The sequence below is a fragment of the Capra hircus genome, chromosome 23 (genome assembly GCF_001704415.2).
Source record: "Capra hircus breed San Clemente chromosome 23, ASM170441v1, whole genome shotgun sequence".
Lineage (NCBI taxonomy): Eukaryota > Metazoa > Chordata > Mammalia > Artiodactyla > Bovidae > Capra > Capra hircus.
In genome coordinates this window covers 44,067,628-44,093,016 of record NC_030830.1, presented here as the reverse complement: position 1 = coordinate 44,093,016, position 25,389 = coordinate 44,067,628, and the positions used below count along the sequence as shown (strand labels likewise).

General features: G+C 37.0%; 1 protein-coding gene across 1 annotated transcript in view; it reads left to right on the top strand.

Annotated features, from left to right (window-relative positions):
• The window catches only part of BMP5 (bone morphogenetic protein 5), a 140,400-nt gene that overhangs the window by 81,413 nt on the left and 33,598 nt on the right, over positions 1 to 25,389 (top strand). The window contains exon 3 of the mRNA XM_005696188.3: positions 14,085 to 14,233. Within this exon, the coding sequence (XP_005696245.1) occupies positions 14,085 to 14,233 (149 nt within the window). The remainder of the gene's footprint in view (positions 1 to 14,084; positions 14,234 to 25,389) is intronic.

The window sequence follows — 25,389 nt, the reverse complement described above, 5'->3', positions numbered from 1 at the left end:
CGTTTCTATATAGGATTTCAAAGTCATTGTAGACGATGGTAGTGTATAGTAATAAGAGCACAGTCTTCAGAATTCCCATATGGAGAAAGTACATCTTGAAGTTTCAGTTTATAAATGTAACCAAAAATAAAAGCAAAAATAAGCATTTCAGAACAATAAAAATATTTCAGATGTTGTTGGAAAGACTGGTGCTTATCACAGTGCTAAGACCAGAGTTGATACTTAATAAATATATCAACAGCTTTCTAGGATCATCTATTTTACTAGGATTTAGGGAGTTGTATACAAAGGGTAACAAAAAGTAGGTGGTTAGTATAATAACAGTAGCTACCTTTTGCTATTATTTATATCAAGATAAAGTAAGCAAAATGATGATAGTTGATTTTCTTTAAAAAATTACCTGATCCTTGATTCCTATGAAGGGAATTGGCACATTCTTAAGTCTAATAATACAATGAACACCATCCAGCTTATGAGCAGTGGAAGCTATTTGTGTGCTTGTTCCTGAAAACCCAAGTTTTAAATAAATAATCTAATTGCCCTGTAAAATACAGTCAAAGCGGGTGAGAGACTGCTTATCCATGAATTTATTTTACAGAAATATCAGAGATATAGAAAATTAGACAAAGATTCACATATAAATGTTTATCACAGTATTATTGTTTACTATTGCCTAAGTTGAGAATATTTCAGTTTTAAAGAGAAGAGAAAAAGTTGTACTTTGTTTCCTGAAATGTTGACATGCTACACTTTATACAGCAAATAGAAATTATGTTTTAAAGATATTTTATTTAATAGTAACACTGGAAAGTGCTTAGGCTGTAATGTTAATTCAATGAAAGTGAAAGTGAAAGTCACTCAGTCATGTCCGACTCTTTGCCACCCCATAGACTATACAGTCCATGGAATTCTCCAGGCCAGAATACTGGAGTGGGTAGCCTTTCCCTTCTCCAGGGAATTAAATAAAAGTATGAAAGAAATTTTATTTATACATTATACATATATTAGTTAGAATAAATTCATGTGCAAAACGAAGGAAGCAGCAAGCTTTCATTAACCGCTCGGTGGTAACTTTAAATTTTAATTCAGCCCCCTTTCTGTACTTTCTAAATTTTTATAGTAAAAATTATTTTTATAATCAGAAGCAAGCATAAGCATCGTTGAGTGAAAGAAGATAATGAAACAGCTTTACATGTTTCTTCACAAAATAACAATCCAACATTTCCAGGCAGAGGCAAAGAGCTAAACTAAACTGAACAAAACACCAGGATTTAAATTAAAAAAAAAAAGTTTCTCTTATTTTTCTTAGGCTATGAGAGGCATAGGATGAACACAGATAATTTATTTCTTTCCATTTTTTATGGAAAATGTTCTTGACAATTAAAAACCTTGTCTGTAATTCTCTGAAAGTGAGAAGAATGTATTAAAAATACTTCATTTATTTATCAGGTGATCACAGTTAAAATGCAAAGAATTTCAATTTGAAAAACTAATTTTAATACTGAATTGCTGTTATTATTTCTGGAGTGCTAATTATTTGTGGCTTCATATATTTCTCAACTTAAGAACTGAAATGGGAAAAGAAACTAGTACCTTCAGACAGTTTCAAGTCTTGGTCACCTCTTAAAACTCTTGTTGTCAAGCATGTGGGTTTTATGTATGTACTTCGTTGTTGTTGTTCAGTTGCTCAGTTGTGTCCGATTCTTTGCGATCCCATGGACTATAGCACGCCAGGCTCCCCTGTCCGTCACCAACTCCCAGAGCTTGCTCAAACTCATGTCCATCGAGTCAGTGATGCCATCCAATCATTTCATTCTCTGTCTTCTCCCCCTGCCTTCAAGATTTCCCAGCATCAGGGTCTCTTCCATTGAGTCAGCTCTTTGAATCAGGTAGCCAAAGTAATGGAGTTTCAGCTTCAGCATCAGTCCTTCCAATGAATACTGGACTGATCTCCTTTAGGATGGACTGGTTGGATCTCCTTGCAGTCCAATGGACTCTCGAGAGTCTTCTCCAACACCACAGTTCAAAAGCATCAATTCTTCAGCGCTCAGCTTTCTTCACAGTCCAACTCTCACATCCATATATGACCACTGGAAAAACCATAGCTTTGACTCTATGAACTTTTGTTGGCAAAGCAATGTCTCTGCTTTTTATATGCTGTCTAGGTTGGTCATAACTATACTTCCAAGGAGCAAGGGTCTTTTAATTTTGTGGCTGTAGTCACCATCTGCAGTGATTTTGGAGCCCAAGAAAATAAAGTTTGTCACTGTTTCCATTATTTCCCCATCTATTTGCCCTGAAGTGATGGGACTGGATGCCGTAATCTTAGTTTTCTGAATGTTGAGTTTTAAGCCAGATTTTCACTTTCCCCTTTCACTTTCATCAAAAGTCTCTTTGGTTCCTCTTCTCTTTCTGCCATAAGGGTGGTGTCCTCTGCCTATCTGAGGTTATTTATATTTCTCCTGGCAATCTTGATTCCAGCTTGTGCTTCATCCAGCCTGGCATTTCTCGTGATGTACCCAGCGTATAAGTTAAATAAGCAAGGTGACAATATACAGCCTTGATGGACTCCTCTAGTGTTTTTTTAGTTTTTTTTTCTTATTTAAATACAGTTGGTTTACAATGTTGTGTTAGTTTCAGGTGAACTGCCAAGTGTTTCAGTTACACATTTGTACGTACATATATGTTGCTGTTTAGTTGCAAAGTCTTTTCTGACTCTTTTGTGATCCCACAGACTATCGCCTGCCAGGGTCCTCTCTGTCCATGGAATTTCCCCGCTAAGAATACTGGAGTGGATTGCCATTTCCTTCCCCAGGGGATTTTTTCAAGCTGGGGATCAACCTGTATCTCCTATTTGGCAGGCAGATTCTTACCTCTGAGCCACCAGAGAAGCCCAACATGTTCGTCTACATTCTCATCTATTACAGGTTATTAAAATATATTAACTGTAGCACTGTTCTTGGGCTATGCAGTAGGTCCTTGTAGGCTGTCTGTTTCATATATAGTATAAGATGTAATAGTGTTTTGAATTCAACTAAGAAAAAATTAACTTCTCATCTATTAAAAGGAAAACTCCTACAATTATGGGGGAGGATCTATATGGTTAACACCATGCTATGGTCATTTAAGTTTAAAGGCTCCCCTATGTTGGGAATGGTTAAATCATACTAAAAATGATCAACCTGGTAATTATGAGACAAGGCTGGGTGCTTTATGAACTATGCCTGTTATAACCCTTAGAGAGAGTGATTGGTAGAGAACTCAGTGGATTTGTGGCACTCATTTATGGCCTTGACATCTACAGGCATGATACGAAGGTGTAGCCTGGGATTCCCATGAATTTAAGGTCATACATGTTAACAAATTACAGGTAACCACAACCAATCTACCATTGGTATGATCCCAGTGGGTCAAAGATCTGTATTCTACTGGTATGACCATTTAGAAGCTTGTGTGTGTGTGTCTGTGTGTGTGTGTGTGTGTGTGTGTGTGTGTGTGTGCCTTCAATGGGGTTGGAGGATGTAATTGACCATATCTAAGCCTCGACAACTTTCATAAGCCTTAAATGATAGTAACCAGGCTATTAGCCTATTGAATTCTGAGATCCCTATGATGAGAAAGGCAGTGCTACACAACTGCAAGACCCTTGACACCTTACAGCATCTCAGGGACATATCTGTGCTATTCAGTTCAGTTCAGTCGCTCAGTCGTGTCCAACTCTTTGCGACCCCATGAATTGCAGCACGCCGGGCCTCCCTGTCCATCACCAACTCCCGGAGTTCACTCAGAGTCACGTGCATTGAGTCGGTGATGCATCCAGCCATCTCATCCTCTGTCGTCCTCTTCTCCTCCTGCCCCCAATCCCTCCCAGCATCAGAGTCTTTTCCAGTGAGTCAACTCTTTGCATGAGGTGGCCAAAGTACTGGAGTTTCAGCTTTAGCATCATTCCTTCCAAAGAAATCCCAGGGCTGATCTCCTTCAGAGTGGACTGGTTGGATCTCCTTGCAGTCCAAGGGACTCTCAAGAGTCTTCTCCAACACCACAATTCAGAAGCATCAATTCTTCGGCACTCAGCTTTCTTCACAGTCCAACTCTCATATCCATACATGACTACTGGAAAAACCGCAGCCTTGACTAGACAGACCTTTGTTGGCAAAGTAATGTCTCTGCTTTTGAATATGCTATCTAGGTTGGTCATCACTTTCCTTCCAAGGAGTAAGCGTCTTTTATTTATTTATTATTATTTTTTTTGTATGTTGAATTATTTTATTTTATTTTTTAATTTTTTTTAATTTCATGGCTGCAGTCACCATCTGCAGTGGTTTTGAAACCCCCCAAAATAAAGCCTGACACTGTTTCCACTGTTTCCCCGTCTATTTCCCATGAAGTGATGGGACCAGATGCCATGACCTTCGTTTTCTGAATGTTGAGCTTTAAGCCAACTTTCTCACTCTCCTCTTTCACTTTCATCAAGAGTCATATAATTCAAACTGAATGCTCTATTTTTTTACCTCGTAAATCCTTTAATGTAACACATTTGAACCACATGAAAAATCAGAGATCTGCTCTAAGTGACCCATTCCCTAGTCTTGACAATCTTTAAAAAAACACTCGTGTGGGAGGCTCATGGCTAAAATATTTACTTTTAATTCCTCTAATGTTATTAACTATACCATTTGTATTTTGCTTGTTTCACAAGATTATTATTTCTTGTATTACCAAGTATATGACTGACCCTTCAACGGAAATGATGACTAGACTTGAAGCAGTTGATCAAAGGTATAGTTTGATATATGGTTAATGATTGTAATAGTGTACCTCTAGAAGGCAATGGCAACCCACTCCAGTACTCTTGCCTGGAAAATCCCAGGGATGGGGGAGCCTGGTGAGCTTCCGTCTATGGGGTTGCACAGAGTCGGACATGACTGAAGTGACTTAGCAGCAAGAAACAATTGAAAAGTCAGTGCAGGCTGTACTCTTTAAGGCAGTGCCTTTGATATTGCAAATGTGCACGTGTGTGTGTGTGTGTGTGTGTGTGTGTGTGTGTGTGTGTAGGTGTCTGTGTGCTAAGTTGCTTCAGTCATGACTGACTCTGTGACCGTATAGACTGTAGCCCGCCAAGCTCCTCTATCCATGGGAGTCTCCAGGCAAGAATACTGGGATAGGTTGCCATGCCCTCCTCCAAGGAATCTTCCCTCCAAGAATCAAACCCACATCTCATGTTTCTTGCATTGGCAGGCCAGTTCTTTACCAGTAGCGCCACCTGGGAAGCCCATGTATGCATGTGCATATATATAATTTCACATATTTAAAGCTTACTTCCCCTAAGGTACGTCTAGGAGTGTCAGGGTGGGGGTCCTTGCAGTAATTTAGGTTTATGCTTTATCGATATATTTTATGTTCAAGACACTGTCTGATCTATTAACCCTCTACTCTATAAATACTTTGATAGTGTTATGTAATCAAATATGAAAGAGACAGACACATGATGTCATCTCTTTTCACACTTATTTATCTTAGCAAGACCCAAAACTCTTAAAATTATATATTTTATTCCTATCATCTCCCACCTCCTTCATTTATTCATACTGCTATTTAAATGTGTGCCATTTAAAAGGGTGTTCTGATATTTATCCAAATCTTTATTTTTCTTGGTAAAAATTTAACATGCTTTGCATCATTTCACTTATTTAATCTTTTCGTGTGAGGCAGACAGCCTCATATTCTGTATAGAAAGCATCACTTTTCAGTCACACCTCATATATCTGGCCTTATTGGGAAATGAGGTTTCCACATGATTGAATTTTCCAGATAATACATCTGAGTTGACCAGGCTTTTGCTGAGCACCTTGCGCATGGCCAGCACAGGGCACACAAGGCAAGTAAGTAAGATTCCCACAGTTCATAGCCTGAGGCTGGGGGTGAGGTGGGCTTGCCACACACAGGCTTTAATAACTGTAAAACAATGCGCTAAGCAGTATGATGTAAGTATGTACTACGCGTTGTGGAAATACAAATGAGGGTAATTAATTCTTCATGTTGGAGGGTGAAGAACCTTGGGGAAAGCCACTGGGAGGCATTTACTCTTGAGCTGGGCCTTTGAAAATGAGTAAGAACTTTTTTGAATGTCTAACTGTATTTTTCTGACTCTTTATTGAAGTATAGCTGATTTACAATGTAGTGTGAATTTCTACTGTGCACTAAAGTGACTCAGTTATGTGTGAGTATATATATATATATGTATATATATATATATAATTTTCCATATCCTCTTTCATTATGGTTTATCATGGGATGTTAAATATAGTTCTTTGTGCTAGACTGGAGGACCTTGTTGTTTATCCATCCTATATATAATAGTTTGCATCTGCTAATTCCAAACTCCACTCCTTCCCCCACCCCGAAGTCTCCTCAACCTTGGCGACCACGAATCTGTTCTCTATGACTGTGAGTCTATTTCTGTTTCATAGATGGGTTGATCTGTGTCATATTTGAGATTCTGCACATGACTGATATCATGTGGATTTGTCTTTCTCTTTCTGGCTTACTTCACTTTGTATGGTATTCACTAGATCTATCCATGTTGCTGCTGGTGGCACAAGTCTGTTCTTTTTACAGTTGAGTAGTATTCCATTGTATCTAGGTACTACATCTTCTTTATCCATTTCCTTATCAATGGACGTGTAGATGGTTTCCATGTTTTGGCTATCGTGAACAGTGCTGCTATGAATGTATGGGCACATGCATCATTTTGAATTTTAGCTTTTTTTCTGGATATATGCCCAAGAGTGGGATTGCTGTATCATATAGTAAATCTATTTTTAGCTTTTTGAGAAACCTCCATGCTGATTTCCACAATAGCTTTACCAACTTATATTCCCATCAATAGTGTAGGAGAAACTTCTATACTGAGAAGGAGTGGGGTGGTGGTTGGGAGAGATGTGAGAGAGATCCTAGGAGAAATATTCCTAAGCACTGACATGTCTAAGTACATAAAGAGTTGAATAATTAAATGGTAAGAACAATGCCACCAGTCCTGCTACTAAGCAAAGCAGTCAGCACTTGTCCACTTGGGGGTGCTCACTGTGTGTCTAGCACCGTGCTAAGTGCTTTCCTTGAGTTAATGTTTTTCACAAAGAGATACATTTATATATTCCCCGAAGAAAATGTGCTGTGTAGAATTCAACCCCGTCCTAATGTTCTACTGTGAATATAAATGTCGGTGCCCCATTGCAAAAGCATTTTAAGCCGGCCTGCTGGCTGTCATTCGCCACCTTCCCTACTTGGATATCTTTAGTTGAGCTGTCATCATTCCAATCCACAGTCAGTTTCACGTTGACATCATCTCACCCTCCGGCTTCTCTAGGATTTGTGACTCTTCTGTGGACGTACTTCAGGATGCACACTGACGGTAACACCCAGGGGACCTCATGGGCTCTTGAGAGCAGTGGAAATAACACTCAGATGGGCGGTGCCCTTGGCTCTGAGGATACAGGACAGCGCCCAGGCGTGACTTGCGTTCCTGCACTTGCAGAGATCAAGCTCTAGCTCCAGTTCTCCACCGAGGGGAGTCACCCCCAGGAGACGTTTAGTGATGTCTGGAGGCATTTTGGGGTTTCACTGTTGGCGAGGGTGGAGGCCTACTGACATCCAACGGGTAGTAATACTGGGGTAACGAAAGATGCTGCTGAAACTTCTGCCATAAACAGGGTACCCCCACCCAACAGAGAACGGTCTAGTCAAAATTTTCCATAATGCTGAGGTCAAGAAATGCTGCTCTAGCTATAGATTTACGTTATAAAGCTAAAAATGGGAATAATTCATGCTCTAAAACCTCATTTTCTCCTTGACTATTTCATATCCATTGGGGTCATAAGAGTCATAGCATAGAAGAATTCTTAGGAACTTGAACTGGGCATATCATTCATTCATTAGGGAACTTAAAAGTAGTTGGTTTGTGTATGTAACACTTTCACTTCTTTGTTTCTTGTTGAGTGAGGGACTCTCTCATGCTGTGCGTGTGTGTGTGTGTGTGTGTGTGTATTCAGTAGCCCATGTATAGATCTCTCTGCAAGGGAAAAATATGAAATGGTGTCGTGCCGGGAAACCTACTAATATTATCAGTATCTTGGCAATTTAAAAAAATCTGCAAAGAGAAAAGTGGTTGAATTTTCATAATGGGAATTCAGCTTGTTTTCCATTTTTGCCATTTGAGTCCATGTTATATTACTATTTTACCAGTTTGCATTGATACCTTTTCAATGTAAACACAGCATTGAATTAGATAATCTGAAAATGGGTGTTCTGTGAGATTTACAGAAGCTTATTATTTCTTATTTGTTTTGGGAGAAACAAAAAATTATTATCTGAAAATACCAAAGTCAAATTCTAACACTTTTAAAGTTGCTCATGATAGAAACTATCGACATTATAAAGTCCAGAGAATAACATTTGCATCCATTGTTAATATGTCCCATGCTTGAACTGTATGTCACATTCCTCAGATGGTGTGTATTTATGGTCGGACACCCAGAAAAAGATGGATGCTTTCTTCTTAGGTGGTCATCGTTACATTTCTACTAACCATGGAAAGCTATTCAGAGACAAAGGAGATGAAAGGAGTTGAAAAAGTTATAATGGAGAAAGTTTGGGAAAAGTGGAGATATCACTGTGCTCTGTAAGGTTCTTGCCTCATGGAAATAGAGTATTTTAACTTTTGCCTGGAAATTTATCTCTGTATCTTCTAGACAGTTTCCCAAAAACTTTTCTTGACCAGATTTAGAGCTTTTTGGTTAGACAGTAAAATGTCTATGCTCCTGGATAACTGCTTCTTCTTCATCTTCTCTCTGTCACTCTCTCTTTCTCTCTCTCTCTCTATATATATATGCATATTTGTGTGTCTATATATATATACACACACATATACATGAGTACATATGATTGAAACTGTAACAATATGAAGACTATGTCTCTTTCACCATCTCATTGTTGATTGCATGAATAACTTTACTTTGGATGTTTTCAACTTCATTTTTTCCTCTTGTGGCAAAAGATTCAACTATAATTTCCCTCTCTTCCAAACAGAGATCCAGATTATATTACATTTGGTCTTCAAACACTTTTTTTAAAGCAGGGATTATCATACTCTTTTTCTGCATGGGGAAACTGAGGCTGAAGAATTCCTTAATTGTTCAAGCTCCGTCTGCTCCCTACATCTTTATTTACTTCATTATAATACATTGATATTTATATAAAGATGATAAAAACTGTTTTAGCTCTTCTGATGTCATAGTCTTCGATGTGCATGCATGCTCAGATGTATCCAGCTCTTTGTGATCCCAAGCACTGTAGCCTCCCAGCGCCTCTTGTCCATGGAGTTTTCTAGGCAAGAATACTAGAGTGGATGACCATTTCCTGCTCCAGTGGGTCTTCCTGACAGCAATCAAACCCATGTCTCCTGTGTCTCCTGTCTTGGTAGTTGGATTCTTTACCGGTAGCACCACCTGGGAAGCCCAATGTCATAGTCTTAGATATGTAAGACTATTTTCAGATGTGTGGTTTTAGGATGATGATAACTCAACTCTTACTGAATTTGGCTCCTGCTGCTCAGTCCTTAGCTGAAGTTCCTACCCTTTTGGTATTTCAAGACTCCCAAGGCACCTTTCCTCTGTCAGTAAAATAAACTGTATTCTTCTAAACTATCATATTCAAGCCCACCAATTTCCCATGAATAGACATGTTTAAACCTCTGGTCATGAATGTAGTAAGATATGCTCACATGTATTTGTACCAAACTCTAACTGTGTCTACACATTTACATATTTTTTTTCACCTGTAATTACATTTACTATATCTATATATTTCATATCTAATATATCTATTTGCTCTGCAAATCCTTTATCTGTCTTGTGTGACTCTATATTTAACAACTGCATGATAGCTTAATTTAGCTTTATGAGGAATATGTATGCAAATCTGTATCATACTCAATACAAAGGTTCAAATGTTACCTGAAAAATAAAAATACAAATTTTAGTCATTATGAGTTATTTTGGTCAATGTAAATTGACTTCCATGTATTCGTTTTTGAAAACATTTCAGTGTTGATTATTGCTGTAATGTCAATAAACTGAATGCTCACATCTAGGATTATTCCTGCCTTTTAAAATTTTTTTCAAAAAATAGTATTATGGGTTAAACTCTGCTCGCCTCTTTGCCCCATCCATATGTTGAAGTTCTAGCCTCTAGTACCTCTGAATGTCACATTACTTGGAAACAGTCTTTAAAGAGATAACTCAAATATGCTTTAAAGAGGTCATTTTAAAGTAGTCTTTAAAGAGATAATTTAAAATATTCTGCTATTTCCAGGGAGTTAAGTGCTGTTCTTTAGTGGACTAATTTTATATTTCTAAAGAAATCACATCTCAATTTCTATAGAATAGATAGGAATTTATTTTTAAGATGCTGCTGTGAAAGTTGCTGTATGACTGAAAACGATGTAATTATTAACATCGTGCTTGTTAAAAATAGATTTGATTCTCCTAAAGCATATTCTCTTGTCTGTAGTTAATGCAGAAGAGTTCTTTATGCAAAAAGAAAGAGGAGAAATTTAAAAATAGAAGTTAAGGGTCAAAAATAAAATAGCTTTACTCAAGCTTATGAAGGTAACTGAATGTTTATAACTTTTCAGAGGTGGACTAGAAATATATAGATTTTTCAAATCATACTATTTACCTAGATTTACCTTCTAATGCCTTGCGATTTGCATCACAGAAATTCAAGTATGTAGGCTTTGCTTGGATCTGATGGCTGATGCTTCTTCTAAGTATTTTTAAAACTGAAACTATTTTCCTCATAGACTTGCTTAAAAGTTTTGAGACTTGAATGTTAATAGTTTGGGAATTCTTTTTTTCTGGAAAAGTAGCACAATTTAAAAATAATAACTACCTACCTAAAGGTAGAGCTTCCCTTGTGGCTCATCTGGTGAAGAATCCACCTGTAATGCGGGAGACCTGGGTTTGATCCCTGGGTTGGGAAGATCCCCTGGAGAAGGGAAAGGCTAATCACTCCAGTATTCTGGCCTGGAGAATTCCACGGACTGTATAGTCCATGGGGTCGCAAAGAGTTGGACACCACTGAGCGACTTTCACTCTTACTTCACTTTCACCTAAAGATATTTGTTAACTAGTTGAAATTGCTCTCAGAACTTACCTCTTTGTTCTGTTTTGTTGTTCGAATATTTATTTATATCATGCCAAGGATTGGTAATGCTTTGCAGGGTTTATTAGAATAGCTTTACCACATTTCAAATAAAATCAGGGTAGCACTTGAGTAGTTTCAAACCTACAAGTTGGATCCTTCTCTTAGGAAGTTAGCAATGTGATTAAATTAATTCCAAGATAACAGTCTCAAAGATAGTTTTAAAATATATCAAAATTTTAAAGATAATCAATATTTTCTTAGATTCGGTTTATTTGGTAGATTTTTCAAGTTATGAGAGGCACGGAGAATTTTACTTTTGTTCAACCACAGTGTGAATATGATAGAGCCTTAAAATTCAACTGGGGACAAAGTAATCTTTCTTTGCATTGTATTATATGCTTGTTGTATGTCTGTAGTAATTCAAACTGAGTCCTGTATTGGACGTGAAAAAGTGTCTGTAACCCTTCTTTAGTAAGAAAATTGTGAAGGAGAATGAAAGCTGCATTTTGGGGTGTATGGTAGCTGGTCAGTTTAATTGATTGTAACATTAATACGTTTATTTTAACTTCTCTAGTTTAATGGAAGGATGATTTAAATCAAGTTTAAGTAAAGAAATGGAGCCTCTAAAATATTGACTGAGATTCTTTACTTCTTTTACGGTTCAATTTTTAATGATCACTGATGACTTTTTTCCTAAGGAAATAATAAATGTACATGATTTTATTCAAAATTAATTGTTTAAATTTTGTAAGCCATTGTTGAAGTGACTTCTAAGATACAGATTGATGGAAAATACAATAGAACAATAGAGCATAACTTATTATGACAGCTCTGGTCTTCCTCATATGGATGACATGCCGCCAAATGCAGCAGTCATCAGTGCATAATAGTATATTTCTATTCTACTTTGATGGATTTCCTTTGTTTTTACCACCAAACTTCCCTAGCCTCAGTTTCATCAATATAAGAGATCTGTAAAGACTAAATGTCCGATAGAGCACAGGTTTGTGATTGCCAAGAATGAGGGGGAATGGCAGAGGGATGGAGTGGGAATTTGGGATTAGCAGATGCGAACTATTGATATAGAGAAGATGGATGGACAACAAGATCCCACTTTATAGCAGGATCTTGCTATATGAAAGAGAATATTTATACAGATATATATAAACATATGAAAAATAATATATATGAAAAAGTGTGTGTGTGTATATATATATATATATATATATATATATATATATATATAAAACTGCATCTTGTTTCTGTATCAGTTCAGTTCAGTTCAGTTCAGTCACTCAGTCATGTCCGACTCTTTGCGACCCCATGAATCAAAGCACTCCAGGCCTCCCTGTCCATCATCAACTCCCGGAGTTCACTCAGACTCACATCCATTGAGTCCGTGATGCCATCCAGCCATCTCATCCTCTGTTGTCCCCTTCTCCTCCTGCCCCCAATCCCTCCCAGCATCAGAGTCTTTTCCAATGAGTCAACTCTTCACATGAGGTGGCCAAAGTACTGGAGTTTCAGCTTTAGCATCATTCCTTCCAAAGAAATCCCAGGGTTGATCTCCTTCAGAATGGACTGGTTGGATCTCCTTGCAGTCCAAGGGACTCTCAAAAGTGTTCTAGCAGAAATTAAAAGAACACTGTAAATCAACTATATTTTGATAAAATAAATTTAGAAAAAAATTAAATGTCAAAAATATGTAGCATTTGCCTCAGAGACTGCCTATAGCAAGGAAATAATAAAATAATTCATTATACAGATACTCATACATTTGTAAAGTTAATACTAAAGTTAAGATTGATAAATATTAGCCACAGTAACACGGTGGAGATCATTCTAAAACATAGAAGCTTATATTCATAGCTGCTACTGCCCTCAGGGAACTTGTGCACACAGATGATGCTAAAGCAAGTCAGGGTAGATCCATAGCTCAATCCATGGGAAAAGTGAAAGTTGCTCAGTCATGTCTGACTTTTTGTGACCCCATGGGTTATACAGTCCATGGACTTTTCCTGGCAAGAATCCTGGAGTGGATAGCTTTTCCCTTCTCCAGGGGATCTTCCCAACCCAGGGATTAAACCCAGGTCTCCAGATTCTTAACCAGCTGAGCCATCAAGGAAGCCCAAGAACTCTGGAGTGGGTAGCCTATCCCTTCTCCAGCATATTTTCCTGACCCAGGAATCGAACTGGGCTCTCCTGCATTGTAGGCGGATTCTTTACCAACTGAGCTACCAGGGAATCCCCAATCTATGGGACTTCTCCCTTAATCCAGTGATGTATTTGATGCCCTTCTTTTGGCCTCTGGTATCCATAAAATAATTATATAACAAAAACAGAAAATGAAATAAAAATGGGAAAAAGCATAAGAAAGTGGAAATGAAAGAAAAATGATCTCTAAAAGAGAAAATGATCTCTGGAAGGCTTGTATCACAGACTGCCTGCCCTACACCTCCATGGAGAATCCACAGCCACCCAGACTGGAGCAGCTGTTGTCACTTCCACTCTGTTCAGCTCAACAGTTGCTCATGAACTTGCCAGTGTCCTGTTCCTCACAGGTAGTGGTTTGGGGAAATACTGATTGCCAGGGACTAAATCAAGACCACTAATCCAGTTTGTAAAGGAAACTTGACAGTGAAGAGCAGGAAAATGGAAATTACTTTCAGATATTCCTAATCTGCCCCAGATTTGGGATGGGATTCTAGCAATAAAACGTCCTATATCTTATTACTCATCACTTGAGTCATTTGTTCCGCTTGTCCATTAATCAACTCTTGTCATTTTAAGAGTGGTTTTATAGTTTTTTCACTTAAGTGTAGGGAATGATGATTTTCATTCAAACCTGTAACTGTTTCTGTTGTTGTTTTCTTTCTCCTTAGGGATGCAGATCTATTCTTGTTAGACACAAGGAAGACCCAAGCTCTCGATGTGGGTTGGCTTGTCTTTGATATCACTGTGACCAGCAATCATTGGGTGATTAATCCACAGAACAATTTGGGCTTACAACTTTGTGCAGAAACAGGAGATGGTAAGCACTGAATTTTGTACTGGTTTGTGCACATTGAGAGTTACAGCTGTTTGTGGGGTTTAACCAATGTATTTTTTATACACACAATGTGCAAAGTGGTGCATTCTGTAAGACAGAGCAATATATTGATTAGTTAATTGATTTATAACCAACATGCATTTATTGTCAGGCTCTGCAATGGCTGTGGGAAGTGAAAAAAACTTAAGCCTTATTCTTGCTCTTGGGGTTTTTATTGTGTTGAAGGTCTGTATGTAAATACGCAGCACAACTGTAATAGAGCAATACTGAAAGAAAGCGCTGTGTGAAGTGCTGTGGGTCTATGTCTTAACTGTGGTGGTGGTTACACAGCTATGTAATTTGTAAAAATGTATAGGACTGTACTCTAAAGAAGAATAAATATGACCATAGTCACAGAAAATCTCAAAACTTGACTTAAAAAAGAAATATATATCAAAGCAGGTGATAGGGAAACAGACAAATGACCTACCATAATACAGAGGAGGATGAGAATGGAACAAAAGACTCACGAAAATATGCAGAAGATGTTATCGAGTTAGATCTTAACATACTGTAATATTTGGTCAAAAAACAAGAGCTCCAGGATCACTTCTGGGAGAGATTTGTTGACTTAAAAAAAAAAGAAAAATGCAACCTAAAAGTTGAGAGTTATGTTTTACTTGGTGGACAAAACCGAGGACTTAGGCCTGGGATGCAGCCTCTTATATGACTAAGTTCAGTTCAAGTTCAGTCGCTCAGGCGTGTCTGACTGTTTGCGACCCCATGGACCGCAGCACGCCAGGCCTCCCTGTCTGTCACCAACTCCCGGAGTTTACTCAAACTCAGGTCCATTGAGTCAGTGATGCCATCCAACCATCTCATCCTTATATGACTAAGGGACTGCTCTAAAGAGGTAAAGGGGGAGCCAGGATATACAGAGATTTTTTTACAACAAAGACCACATAGTTGGAACATCAAGGGATTACTGTTAATTAAAGAAAGCAAGACATCTCAAGTTAGTGAATTTAGTGCTTTTCTATGTATGGGACGATGCAAGGGTCTGGGTTCATTGAAATCATTCCTCTGATATCCACATCAGCTATCGGTGGTGGTCGGCGGGGGGCAGTATCCTGTACTTTCTTATCTGAAGCTCCTCAGGTGCACTGCTGTGAGGGTGGGGTGGCTGTGGCGGCTGATAGTTTGATAGGGAGGCATCCTGTTTCCCCCCCTGAGTTCCCTCAGGGCTCATCGGGGCCGCTGTAATGGGATGGCTTGATTCTGCAACGACCTCTATTTACTGATACGGCAGGTGGCATTCTTAGTGCACAGGTCTATAGGAAATCTTTTCTGAGAAGCTTCAGAAGTTATTTTTATGCTCAGAAGTACTCGTTGAATAAGGATGTGCTATGTGCTTGTCTTAATGCTGGAGATAAAATGGTGAGCAAGTGTAGAGGTGGCTTCCTGAGGCTTGCAACTGAGTGAGGCAGAAGTAGTCCGCATGTAACATCACTGAGTGCATGTTGCTACATGCTGAGTGTCAAACAGTGAGAAAATTCTAGCTGCAATCATAACGTTAAGGAAAACGTGATTGCCGAAGAAACTGGAGGGCAGGCATTTTGGGCAAACAAAAGAGAGTTCACAAAGTGATGAGAAGAATTTTGGCCTGTTGATAAAGAGGTCAGGGAGTGCAAGGCTTTGTTCACCTTTGATCACTCAGAGTCTAAAATTTTAAATTCAAATCTAGGCTTCCAGGTCATTTAAAATTATATTTGCCGCAACAGGAGGATAAAACATCGTTTAATGATTTGTTACCTTGATCAGTACTTTCAAAATATTCAGAAGTCTACCAAGTGGGCCTAACTTATGCTTTTGCTCCACACCCGAAAATAGTAAGATCATGGCTGCAGAGGGTGGTTTTAAAAGTGATGATTTATTAGAGAATGTGCCCTATTTTAGTTTACTGTCTTTAGTTTTTTGCAGGATCCAGCAATAGAAACATCAGCCCTAGAATCTGTCTCCGTCCTTTCTCCTTGCTCTGTTACACTAAAACCTTGCTTAATAAACTGCTGAGTGAAGTAGAAGTTGTTAGGTCTGCCCTGGGTCTTTTTCAAGGTGGATCATTACTGATGCAATTGGACTTCATGGTAACATTGTTTTACCTAAAACCAGATTTGTAGCCTGAGAATCAGACCATGCCCAGTGCTGTTACTCCAAAGATTGCGTATGTGGAGTGAGGTTGACAGACACAAATCAAATATATTCCAGAGTTTGTCTACTGAACATTTCACGTGCCTCAGATCTTGAGCTAGAAAAGGAAGGCTCTTATTGAAAGTGTTACAGACCAGTTGAGACATCTGCTCCCAACCCCTCCCAATCCAGACTTTTTCATAGATTTTAATTACATTGCTGACGTTTTAAATTTTCATAAGCAATTAAAATATTTTGAATTATAGGATATTTTCCATAATGGCTTTGAGACTATCATTAAAGATTTTCAGAGTTCAGTCACTGTAAATGTAGACAGAAAGGCATACATCTAAATAATCTCCCTTAAATTTTTACAGTGCTCAACTATTCTACATTTATGGTCAGAAATGTGACAGGGAAATGTGCCCGGAGGGGCTGAGCCAGGAGTCTCTTCCCTGGTATGTGGTCCAAAGAAGAAAAATTAAATTAGTGGTATGTGCTTCCCCCAGTCTTTTCCTTGGAGATATGCTGAAATGTCTAACTAAACAAAACTCAGGAGATCTGTGAAATATGACCCCTGTTTCTTTTTAACTTCCTCACCCTTCCCTCTCAACCAGAAAATTCTGAAATTTCTCCTCTATTTTTTTTACTTCTTCTCTTCTGTTTGTTCTCTTTCCTTTACACTCTAAACTGTTTAGTTCTTTCTTGCTTCCAATTTATCCTTTCCTTTGAGAACTACTTTATATTTTGTTTATCCTTTTCCTTTGATTGATTTCTCTTATATTTTAGGAGTAATTTTACTTTAAATGACTCATATTATTTATGGGTCTTTTTTGGAGCCTAAAATAAACTAACATTTAACTTATTTCAAAGGTTTCCAAATTCTTTATTTAAAAGTTAGGCTTGAGATCGCGTTTTGTTGCTTTTCTTTGATTTTTTAATATCGTCTGATACAAAAATGTTAAAAGGATTAAATATGCTAGGCAACCTGGCCTTTTGTATTTAAACGATACTTAACTTTTAAACACTTAACAGATTTTAACCAGCCATTAGAGCATATATGGCCCTGGGAAAGCAAGTGACCCTCTGGGGTCATCTTCGTTTTATTAACTACAGCATCATGGAAACTAGGCTTGTGGCATGCTTCTGTAAACATAGATAACCAGATGCCCCAGCTTACTGCTCCCTCATCACTGCTGATGTTTTCAGTGTTCTATTGGAATATTGCTATTGGAATATTGCTTCAAACGGATTAGACAGGCATCTTTTATTTGCAATAACGGATTCTGAATATGTTTACTTCTCAGCAAAGTAATTGGAAATCATAAAAACATGAAGCTCAGGAAAGTCCGAGTCAGCTTTCAAATGCTTTTGCTGACTATTATTCATTTATTGATTTGTTCGGCACAAAATCTTCCAGTGCCTAGACATGCAAGACAAAGTGTTGGGAACGTCCTGGCAGTCCTGTGGTTAAAACTACAAACTTCTAACGCAGGGGCCAAGGGTTTGATTCCCTACTTGGGGAACTAAGATCCCACACACTGTGTGACACAGCCAAAAAGTAAAAAAATAAATAAAGGCAAAGTGTTAATGAGACTATGAACTGGGAGATAGACATTTGTAGTTACTTTAGAACGAATAAAGTGCCTTAAATCCTAAAAATAGTAATACAATCAAGACACTACAGGAAAATGTGAGAGAGATGGTTAAGTGCAAATGGAGCGAAAAGCACCATGGCCCAGGTGACTTTTCTGGGCTCAGTCACTTGGCTAAGATTTCAAGAAATGAAGATGAGGAGGGAGTGGAGGTGGTGTAAGGAAGGAGGAGTGAGTTAGTTCCTGGATGAGGAAACAGTGTGAGTAAACACGTAGAATGGCAAAATGGCATGGTATCCTTCAGAAAAACCAGAAGTCCAGACTAGGCTAGAACAGCTTTCATGTATTTCTACGGTTGCAAGTGCTGTTACTTTATGAAAATGACTGGGAGATCAGTTATGGACAAGCTGTGACATTTATGTCTATATTCTTGTAGCTTGACCACAAGTCACTGAAGAACTAGACTTGCTGCTTTAATCAATCAGAGTAACACTTTCATGATTACATATTTGAATATCTGTTTCCTAAGATCCTAGATGTGTATTTCTGGCTCACAGTGGTACCGTTGGTATTTGGTACTGTGCAGGTTGTAGGTATTAAAAACATGTTCTGAAGGATCACTGAATGAATTTGTGAAGGAAAAGATTCTTGCAGACCACCTGTCCTTGAACATGTTATTCTTTTTTTTTTTTTTTTTAAGTTGAAGTATAGTGGATTTACAGTGTGTTTGTTTCTGGTGTGCAGTAAATTGTTACAGTTATATAAATATGCTTTTTCATTTTCTTTCCCATTTTGGTTTATTACATGATATTGAATACAGTTCCCTGTGCCATATAATAGGACCTTGTTGTTTATCTATTCTACATACATGAACATGTTACTCTTAAGAAGAAATTCCAAACTATAAATTTGGGTTGATTATTAACCAAACAATTTTGGTTTAACACAGGACAACTTTATACCACAAACCACAGTACAGTAGTTAAAACTGCTTCAATCTTAAAGTGAGGAGGAAATCACTGATACGGATTGTTAAATTTTGTTTATTCTGCTTTCACAAAGAAAAAACAGCTAAGAAGCCTAAATATATTTTGGAAATCAAAAGACTGTTGAAATCAAAAGTAACATCATGATTCCTCAGAGGACATGTGGAAAGTATGTCAGTTTGTAAAATATTCTCTTTAGTAATTTGATAAATGAACTGCCATGGATTTGGCAGGAGAGTTTAAGGATATTCTATTGATTTTTTTCAGGCAGAAGAAAATTCCCTGAGTTCCATATGTCTGTTTCAGCTAAACAAAGCAAACATATGAGCAAGCAAATGGAAAAGAAACACTGCTACTTCTTAACAGCAAAATTTAGAAATTCCATACAAGTGGTTGTACCAATTGTGCTAAATCAGTTTCAGAATTCTCGAACACTCTCTCATAGTAGTCAATAACCTGGTAAAATAGTTACTCTCTCTTTGTGTTTTTTAGCAGGAAATGAGTAGGTTTAGATTTATCTTAAAATTTAAGATTTTCAGTTCCCTGATTTATAAAGATACATTAATTGCATGCCTTGTTAGATCTTTATTAAAATTGCTAGTAAATCTGCAGTAATTATGATCATTTACATATATAAATATGTACATACTCACGCACATATGCAAACGCATAGACAAATGTGTATGTACACAGAGTTTATTATCCAGAGAGCAATTTACTCTAGCTTTTAAGACTTGGGTTTTCTCTGCAAACACTATAATTTTCCATTGTTTGATGCTTTATATAGTTTAAGCCTTCCAAGTAAATTAATTCTTTTTTTTTTTTTCAAATTTGGGTTTATAGAATAATTTAAAGATGGAAAACAAAGATAGTATTTTGGGGACCATTAGAATGTCTTTTTAAAAATCCTATGTTTTCAGACGTTTTAGGTTTGGCAATACTCAGGGTAAATTTTGCCAATGACTTTTTCCTTTCTATTCAAACCCACTTATGTGTCAAGGAAAATTCAATCCGTATGTTTCTGATTCATTTGTATTCAAGTCATCAAAATGTTGTTCTGTCAGAGTATTGTTTAATGTCCAAGAAACAGTATAAGGTTCTTTAAAAAAAATAAGACTCTAAAATCCGTTTTTCTTTGAACAAAGTTTGTGGCATAATTTCCAAGTGTATCAAGGTAAAAAATCAGATTTTAAGTCAGGGATTTCAAAGTTTTAGTAAATTTTGTAGCTAAATCAAGGGCAAGAAAATTTCAGAGGTATGAAACTATCAAATTAGATTCATTATAATGTTTAATATAATATAAAGAAATTTATAGGCTTTTTAATGATAACTTAGATTTTAAGGTTTTGATACTTAGTTTAAATAAGGAGGATAAACAAAGTAGAAAGCTCCATTCTGGAAATACAAATTCTAGAAAGAGATCATTAGGAAAACTAGATTAAAATCTTGGCTCTGACAAACTATTTTACATTTTAGCCATAGCATTAGCTAAATGAGTGAAATGGTAACAACTTTCAAGACTGGTGCACAATTATATTAGGCAATAGTACCTGAAACATGGTACGACAAGAAAAAAATCTCTGGGTTGAATTGGATGAGAAAATACACAAAGACTTACTCCACATGACACTGTTTTAATTTAGGGTCAGTTCTTTTATTGTGGAGATTTTACAGATGATTTAATAGGGTTTCAGATGAATTCACAAATTATAGTCCACTGGAGAGAGGCTGCATTGCAGGAGGATTCTTTACTGTCTGAGCCACAAGGGAAGCCCCAAGATTATTGACATATGTTCTTAAATCTTGAGTTGGAAGCATAGTGTATTAGGTGCATGTCTAATAACTTCGGTTAACATAATGATTATTGGTCGGAAGCTTTTAAGTACATTCAGATCTAGGGTATGAATCCAACAGAAATGAACATTCAGTGATATGTGCCATGATCAATTGAATGCTTATATTGGCTAGGTCTTCATAGGCATCAGAAAATATCAAGTTATTAATACTTAATATGATAGCTTTAAGAGTCAACAATTTAATTCTTAATAAAAAATAATATAGTTATTTGGGAAATAACTAGTTACATCAATGAATATAAGGGAAACAACTGTGTTATAGGGTAATGTGTATTGTACAAGCATAATTGATTAAAGGCTGAAAAGGCTGACCTATATAACTATAAGAAAAAAATTTCAGCCCAGAGATACATCAGTGTAAATTACTATCATTTGGCTTCATAACCCTTCATAAAACTATTAACAAACCTTGCACATCAATATGGCTTCTTTCAAAGACAGTTGAATTACAAACAGTATTTTAATGGTCATAGAACACATGATTAAAACACGCTGGTTGTCTTTGTTGAAGAGTTGGGCCCAAGAGCTCCTAATGTGTTAAAATTTTTAGCAAATTGTATAAAATCCCCACTACATAAATAATATTTTCCATTAAGAAAATCAGAAAACTGAAGATACTCTATGCATTGATTGGAAAAACATCATAGAAGACCTCTCTGAAAGTCAAGGAAACGAACTCTTGAAATTGTTGCTTTCTCAGGTTATAACCCATATTTGTTAGCAGCTGTAATTCCCAGACATCGTAAAGGGGTAAAGTCATGGCTTAAAACATTTTTTTTCTGCTTACTGTGTGCTCAGTCTTGTTTGACTGTTTGCAACCCCATGCAGAGAGCCCAGGCCTGCCAGGCTCCTCTGTGCTTGGAATTTTCCGGGCAAGAACACTGGAGTGGGTTGCCGTTTCCCTCTCCAGGGGACCTTCCTGACCCAGGGATCAAACCCGTGTCTCTTCCCTTTCTTGTGCCACCTAGGAAGACTGTTTTTCCTGCTTGTTGGTACACAGAAATTTCTCTATTCCATGTAGAGAAGGCTGAGTGTTCAATAATTGATGCTTTCGAACTGTGGTGTTGGAGAAGACTCTTGAGAGTCCCTTGGACAGCAAGGAGATCCAATCAGTCAATCCTAAAGGATATTAACCCTGCATATTCATTGGAAGGACTGAAGCTGACATTGAAGCTTCAATACTTGGGCCACCTGATGTGAAGAGCCGATTCACCGGAAAAGACCCTGATGCTGGGAAAGATTGAGGGCAAGAGGAGAAGGGAGTGACAGAGGATAAGATGGTTGGATGGCATCATTAACTCAATGGACATGAGTCTGAGCAAACTCCAGGAGATAGTGAAGGACAGGGATACTCCATGAAGGATACTACATGGCTTTCTGTAGTTCATGGAGTCCCAGAGAGTCAAACACGACTTGGCAACTAAACAGCATCAGAGCTTTTCTAAAAACACCAACAATTTAATCCTCTTTTATTTTCACCAACATAATTATTCAAACTATAAAAAAGGTCTTGAGTTAGTGCAATTAAATTGAAAGTGCGTATTTTTCAAACTTTTATTACCCAAGTTTTCACCATGCTCTCTACTCTTCACTTGTGGAAATTTTAGGTTTCATTCCTGGAAATTGATAGCTGCCACACTTACACAGATAAGAAATGGGATTCCATTTGTTTCTCCAAAAATATGAATGGGTTGCTTATTTCTATTGTCGCTTCTTAGGTGTAGAGTAATTTAACATACTGATAAATTTTTCTTTTCCAAAATTGCAGTATTTGTGAGGTCTTCTTAATGTGTTATCTTAAAAAATTAGATTTTGCAAAAATTCCATGATATATTTTGAATTAAAGAATATGTACTCGTAATTAGAAAAATCTATTCTAGTATCTAAAGTTTTCATGTCACCATACATTAAGCAAATGTGGCATTCTTTTCCTTTTATTAAATGTGAGCATGTCTGTCTGAGAGAGATGTGGCGTTCTAAATGTGATATCTGCTTAAAGTTAGTAAGTCCTGGAATCTGTTTCTTTTCAATGCAAGTATCTGATTAAATAAGTTTGCTGAGCTATCCCTGGATTCCCTAACACAATCTTTTGTACTTCAGGGGGAAATTTTCCAAATTAAGCCCCTGTGTTGTCAATGACTATCTATCTGTGTTAAGGGTCAGATGATCTATATGGGTGCTTAATCTGACTATCAGCTGACATGGTGCTAATAAGTAGCAGAAGAAATTCAGAGATCATGTGTGATATTTTTCTTTTTGTCCTGCTGTTTTGACTACAGTTTCTCACTATTATGCATCTCACTTCAGAAAGTTGAGGTATTTCCCCTTATCAGAAGATCTCTTAAACATTTTGAGATTTGATAATAGCTTTTCCCTTATCTGAACTTGACATTTTAAAGCAATTAAGTCATTTTTGTTCATAAAACCATATGCTTCCCTGCTGCTGAATTTATAGTGATGACAATTGGTTTCTGTCTACTTCCAAGAAAATGTAAGAATCACATATCTTGCTAAATGTTCTAATAGGAAAAAGGAACATAGAGTCCTATGATTTGTTTTCAGTAAATATGACTATAAATGAAGTGGTTCTTTATGTACTGTTTACTGTTGAGGATAATTAGAGCATACTTGCTTGACTTTAGGATGAACATTTAAGAATAAATTAGGAAGATAGTCAAGGAATGCCTGTGTGTGTGCTTAGTCGCTCAGTTGTGTCTGACTCTTTGCGACCCCATCAACTGTAGCCTGTCAGGCTCCTCTGTCCATGGGGACTCTCCAGGCAAGAATACTGGAGTGGGTTGCCATGGCCTCCTCCAGGGGATCTTCCCAATCAAGGGATCTAACCCAGGTCTCCTGCATTGCAGGCAGATTTTACTACCTGAGCCACTATGGTTAGTCAAGGAATCTTCAAAAACTTAAATGCAATGAAGAAGTAAAATTAAAATTTCCCCTTAGTTCAGAAATTAAATCCGTGTGTGAAAAAGGGCAGGTTGAAGGCATTAGATTAAAAAAAGTGCCCCAAGACCTGGGTGTTAATGGCTATGGAATTGTTTGTATCATGAAGGAGTGAGTTCATGTGACTAGGAGAATTCACTGTTTATTTGACCTTTGTCTAGGGATTATTATATCTCCTGAGATAATTTCTCAGATAACTGCACTTTATAAGCATATATTTATACTTTTAGCATGATACATATATAAATATTATATTCAGAGAGGGTATAGTAAATAGATATATACCACCTTAAGGTGTCTAGTATCAAATAGTTCCATTCAAAACAAAACTCAAGATATTATATAAAGTCAGAGATGGAGAAATAGGTAAAGGGTAATAAATGTTAGATATCCCATGAACTGTCTTTTGGGGTAAATGTGTGTGTATATGCAAAGAGGGGGGATACTTTGGCATAAACAGATTCCCAGCTAATCATGTGAAGGACCAGATAAGCTCACAGTTGAAAGTCTATAATTATTAAAGTATCTAGAGGGCTCTTATTACAGCATTGAGTAGGATTATATTTTTTCTTTAAGTGCCACAATGGAAACCTAAATTTCTCCGAAACATTTTAAAAAGGCTTCTATTTCTATAAATTTTAAAACATTAAAGCATAAATACATCTATGGCAATATGTCATTTTTCAATTTTTTTTTTTTAATAAATCAAGCCAAAGTGAGATTTAGAAGATAGCTAAACAAAACAACTGCCTAGGTCAATTCGTGTGAATGATTTAGAAGAGTTTCCATTGAGAAGATTTTTTTTCTGTATCTTTATGGCAAAAATGACTAGATTTCTACTAAAAATAAATATGACATAGATTTCCTTTGGGGTTTAAGATCAGTATTTGTTAATTTTCCAAACCCATGTAAGCTGTGACCTATGGATTTTCTAACTTGTGTTATGTCTTAAACACATCAGAGAACATAAATCTTTCCTGGCTTTAGATTTTTGCTCTTTTCCCACTGCATAAAAATGAGCAAAATCATCAATATGCCTTTCATGGCTAGGGTAACTAAACAGAAACATTGAAACACTGTTAAATTTCTACCTTGTTCAACCTAACATCTTATTAATTCTCTTCTTAGTCATATACTATTTTTATAAACTATACTTTATGTATTTTCAAATTGACTCAACCTAGTAAAACGTTTTCTGTCTATGCAAAGAACTGCTTTTTAATAATCTGATTTTGTCAGTGTGTTGAATAATTCCATACTAATATTTTGTATTTTTTTAGTTTTCATGATCAATTCCGGTTTTATTTCCTAGGTACATCTGTAGCTCATATAAAATAAGCATTCAAACCATGTATTTGCTGTGGTGGTCAACCAACATAGTTTTAATAACTTATGGAAACTAACATTTCCTGAGAAGGTGCTAGATGTCAGCCCATTTAGTGAGATTTTTAAATGGAATGTCGGCTTTATTTTCACTATTTTCTCATTTTGCACACGAAGAAAGAGTCTTACAAAGCTCAAGAATCTTGCCCATGAATCTAAAAATGATTCGTCTTCCAAGTCAGACCTTACATACTATG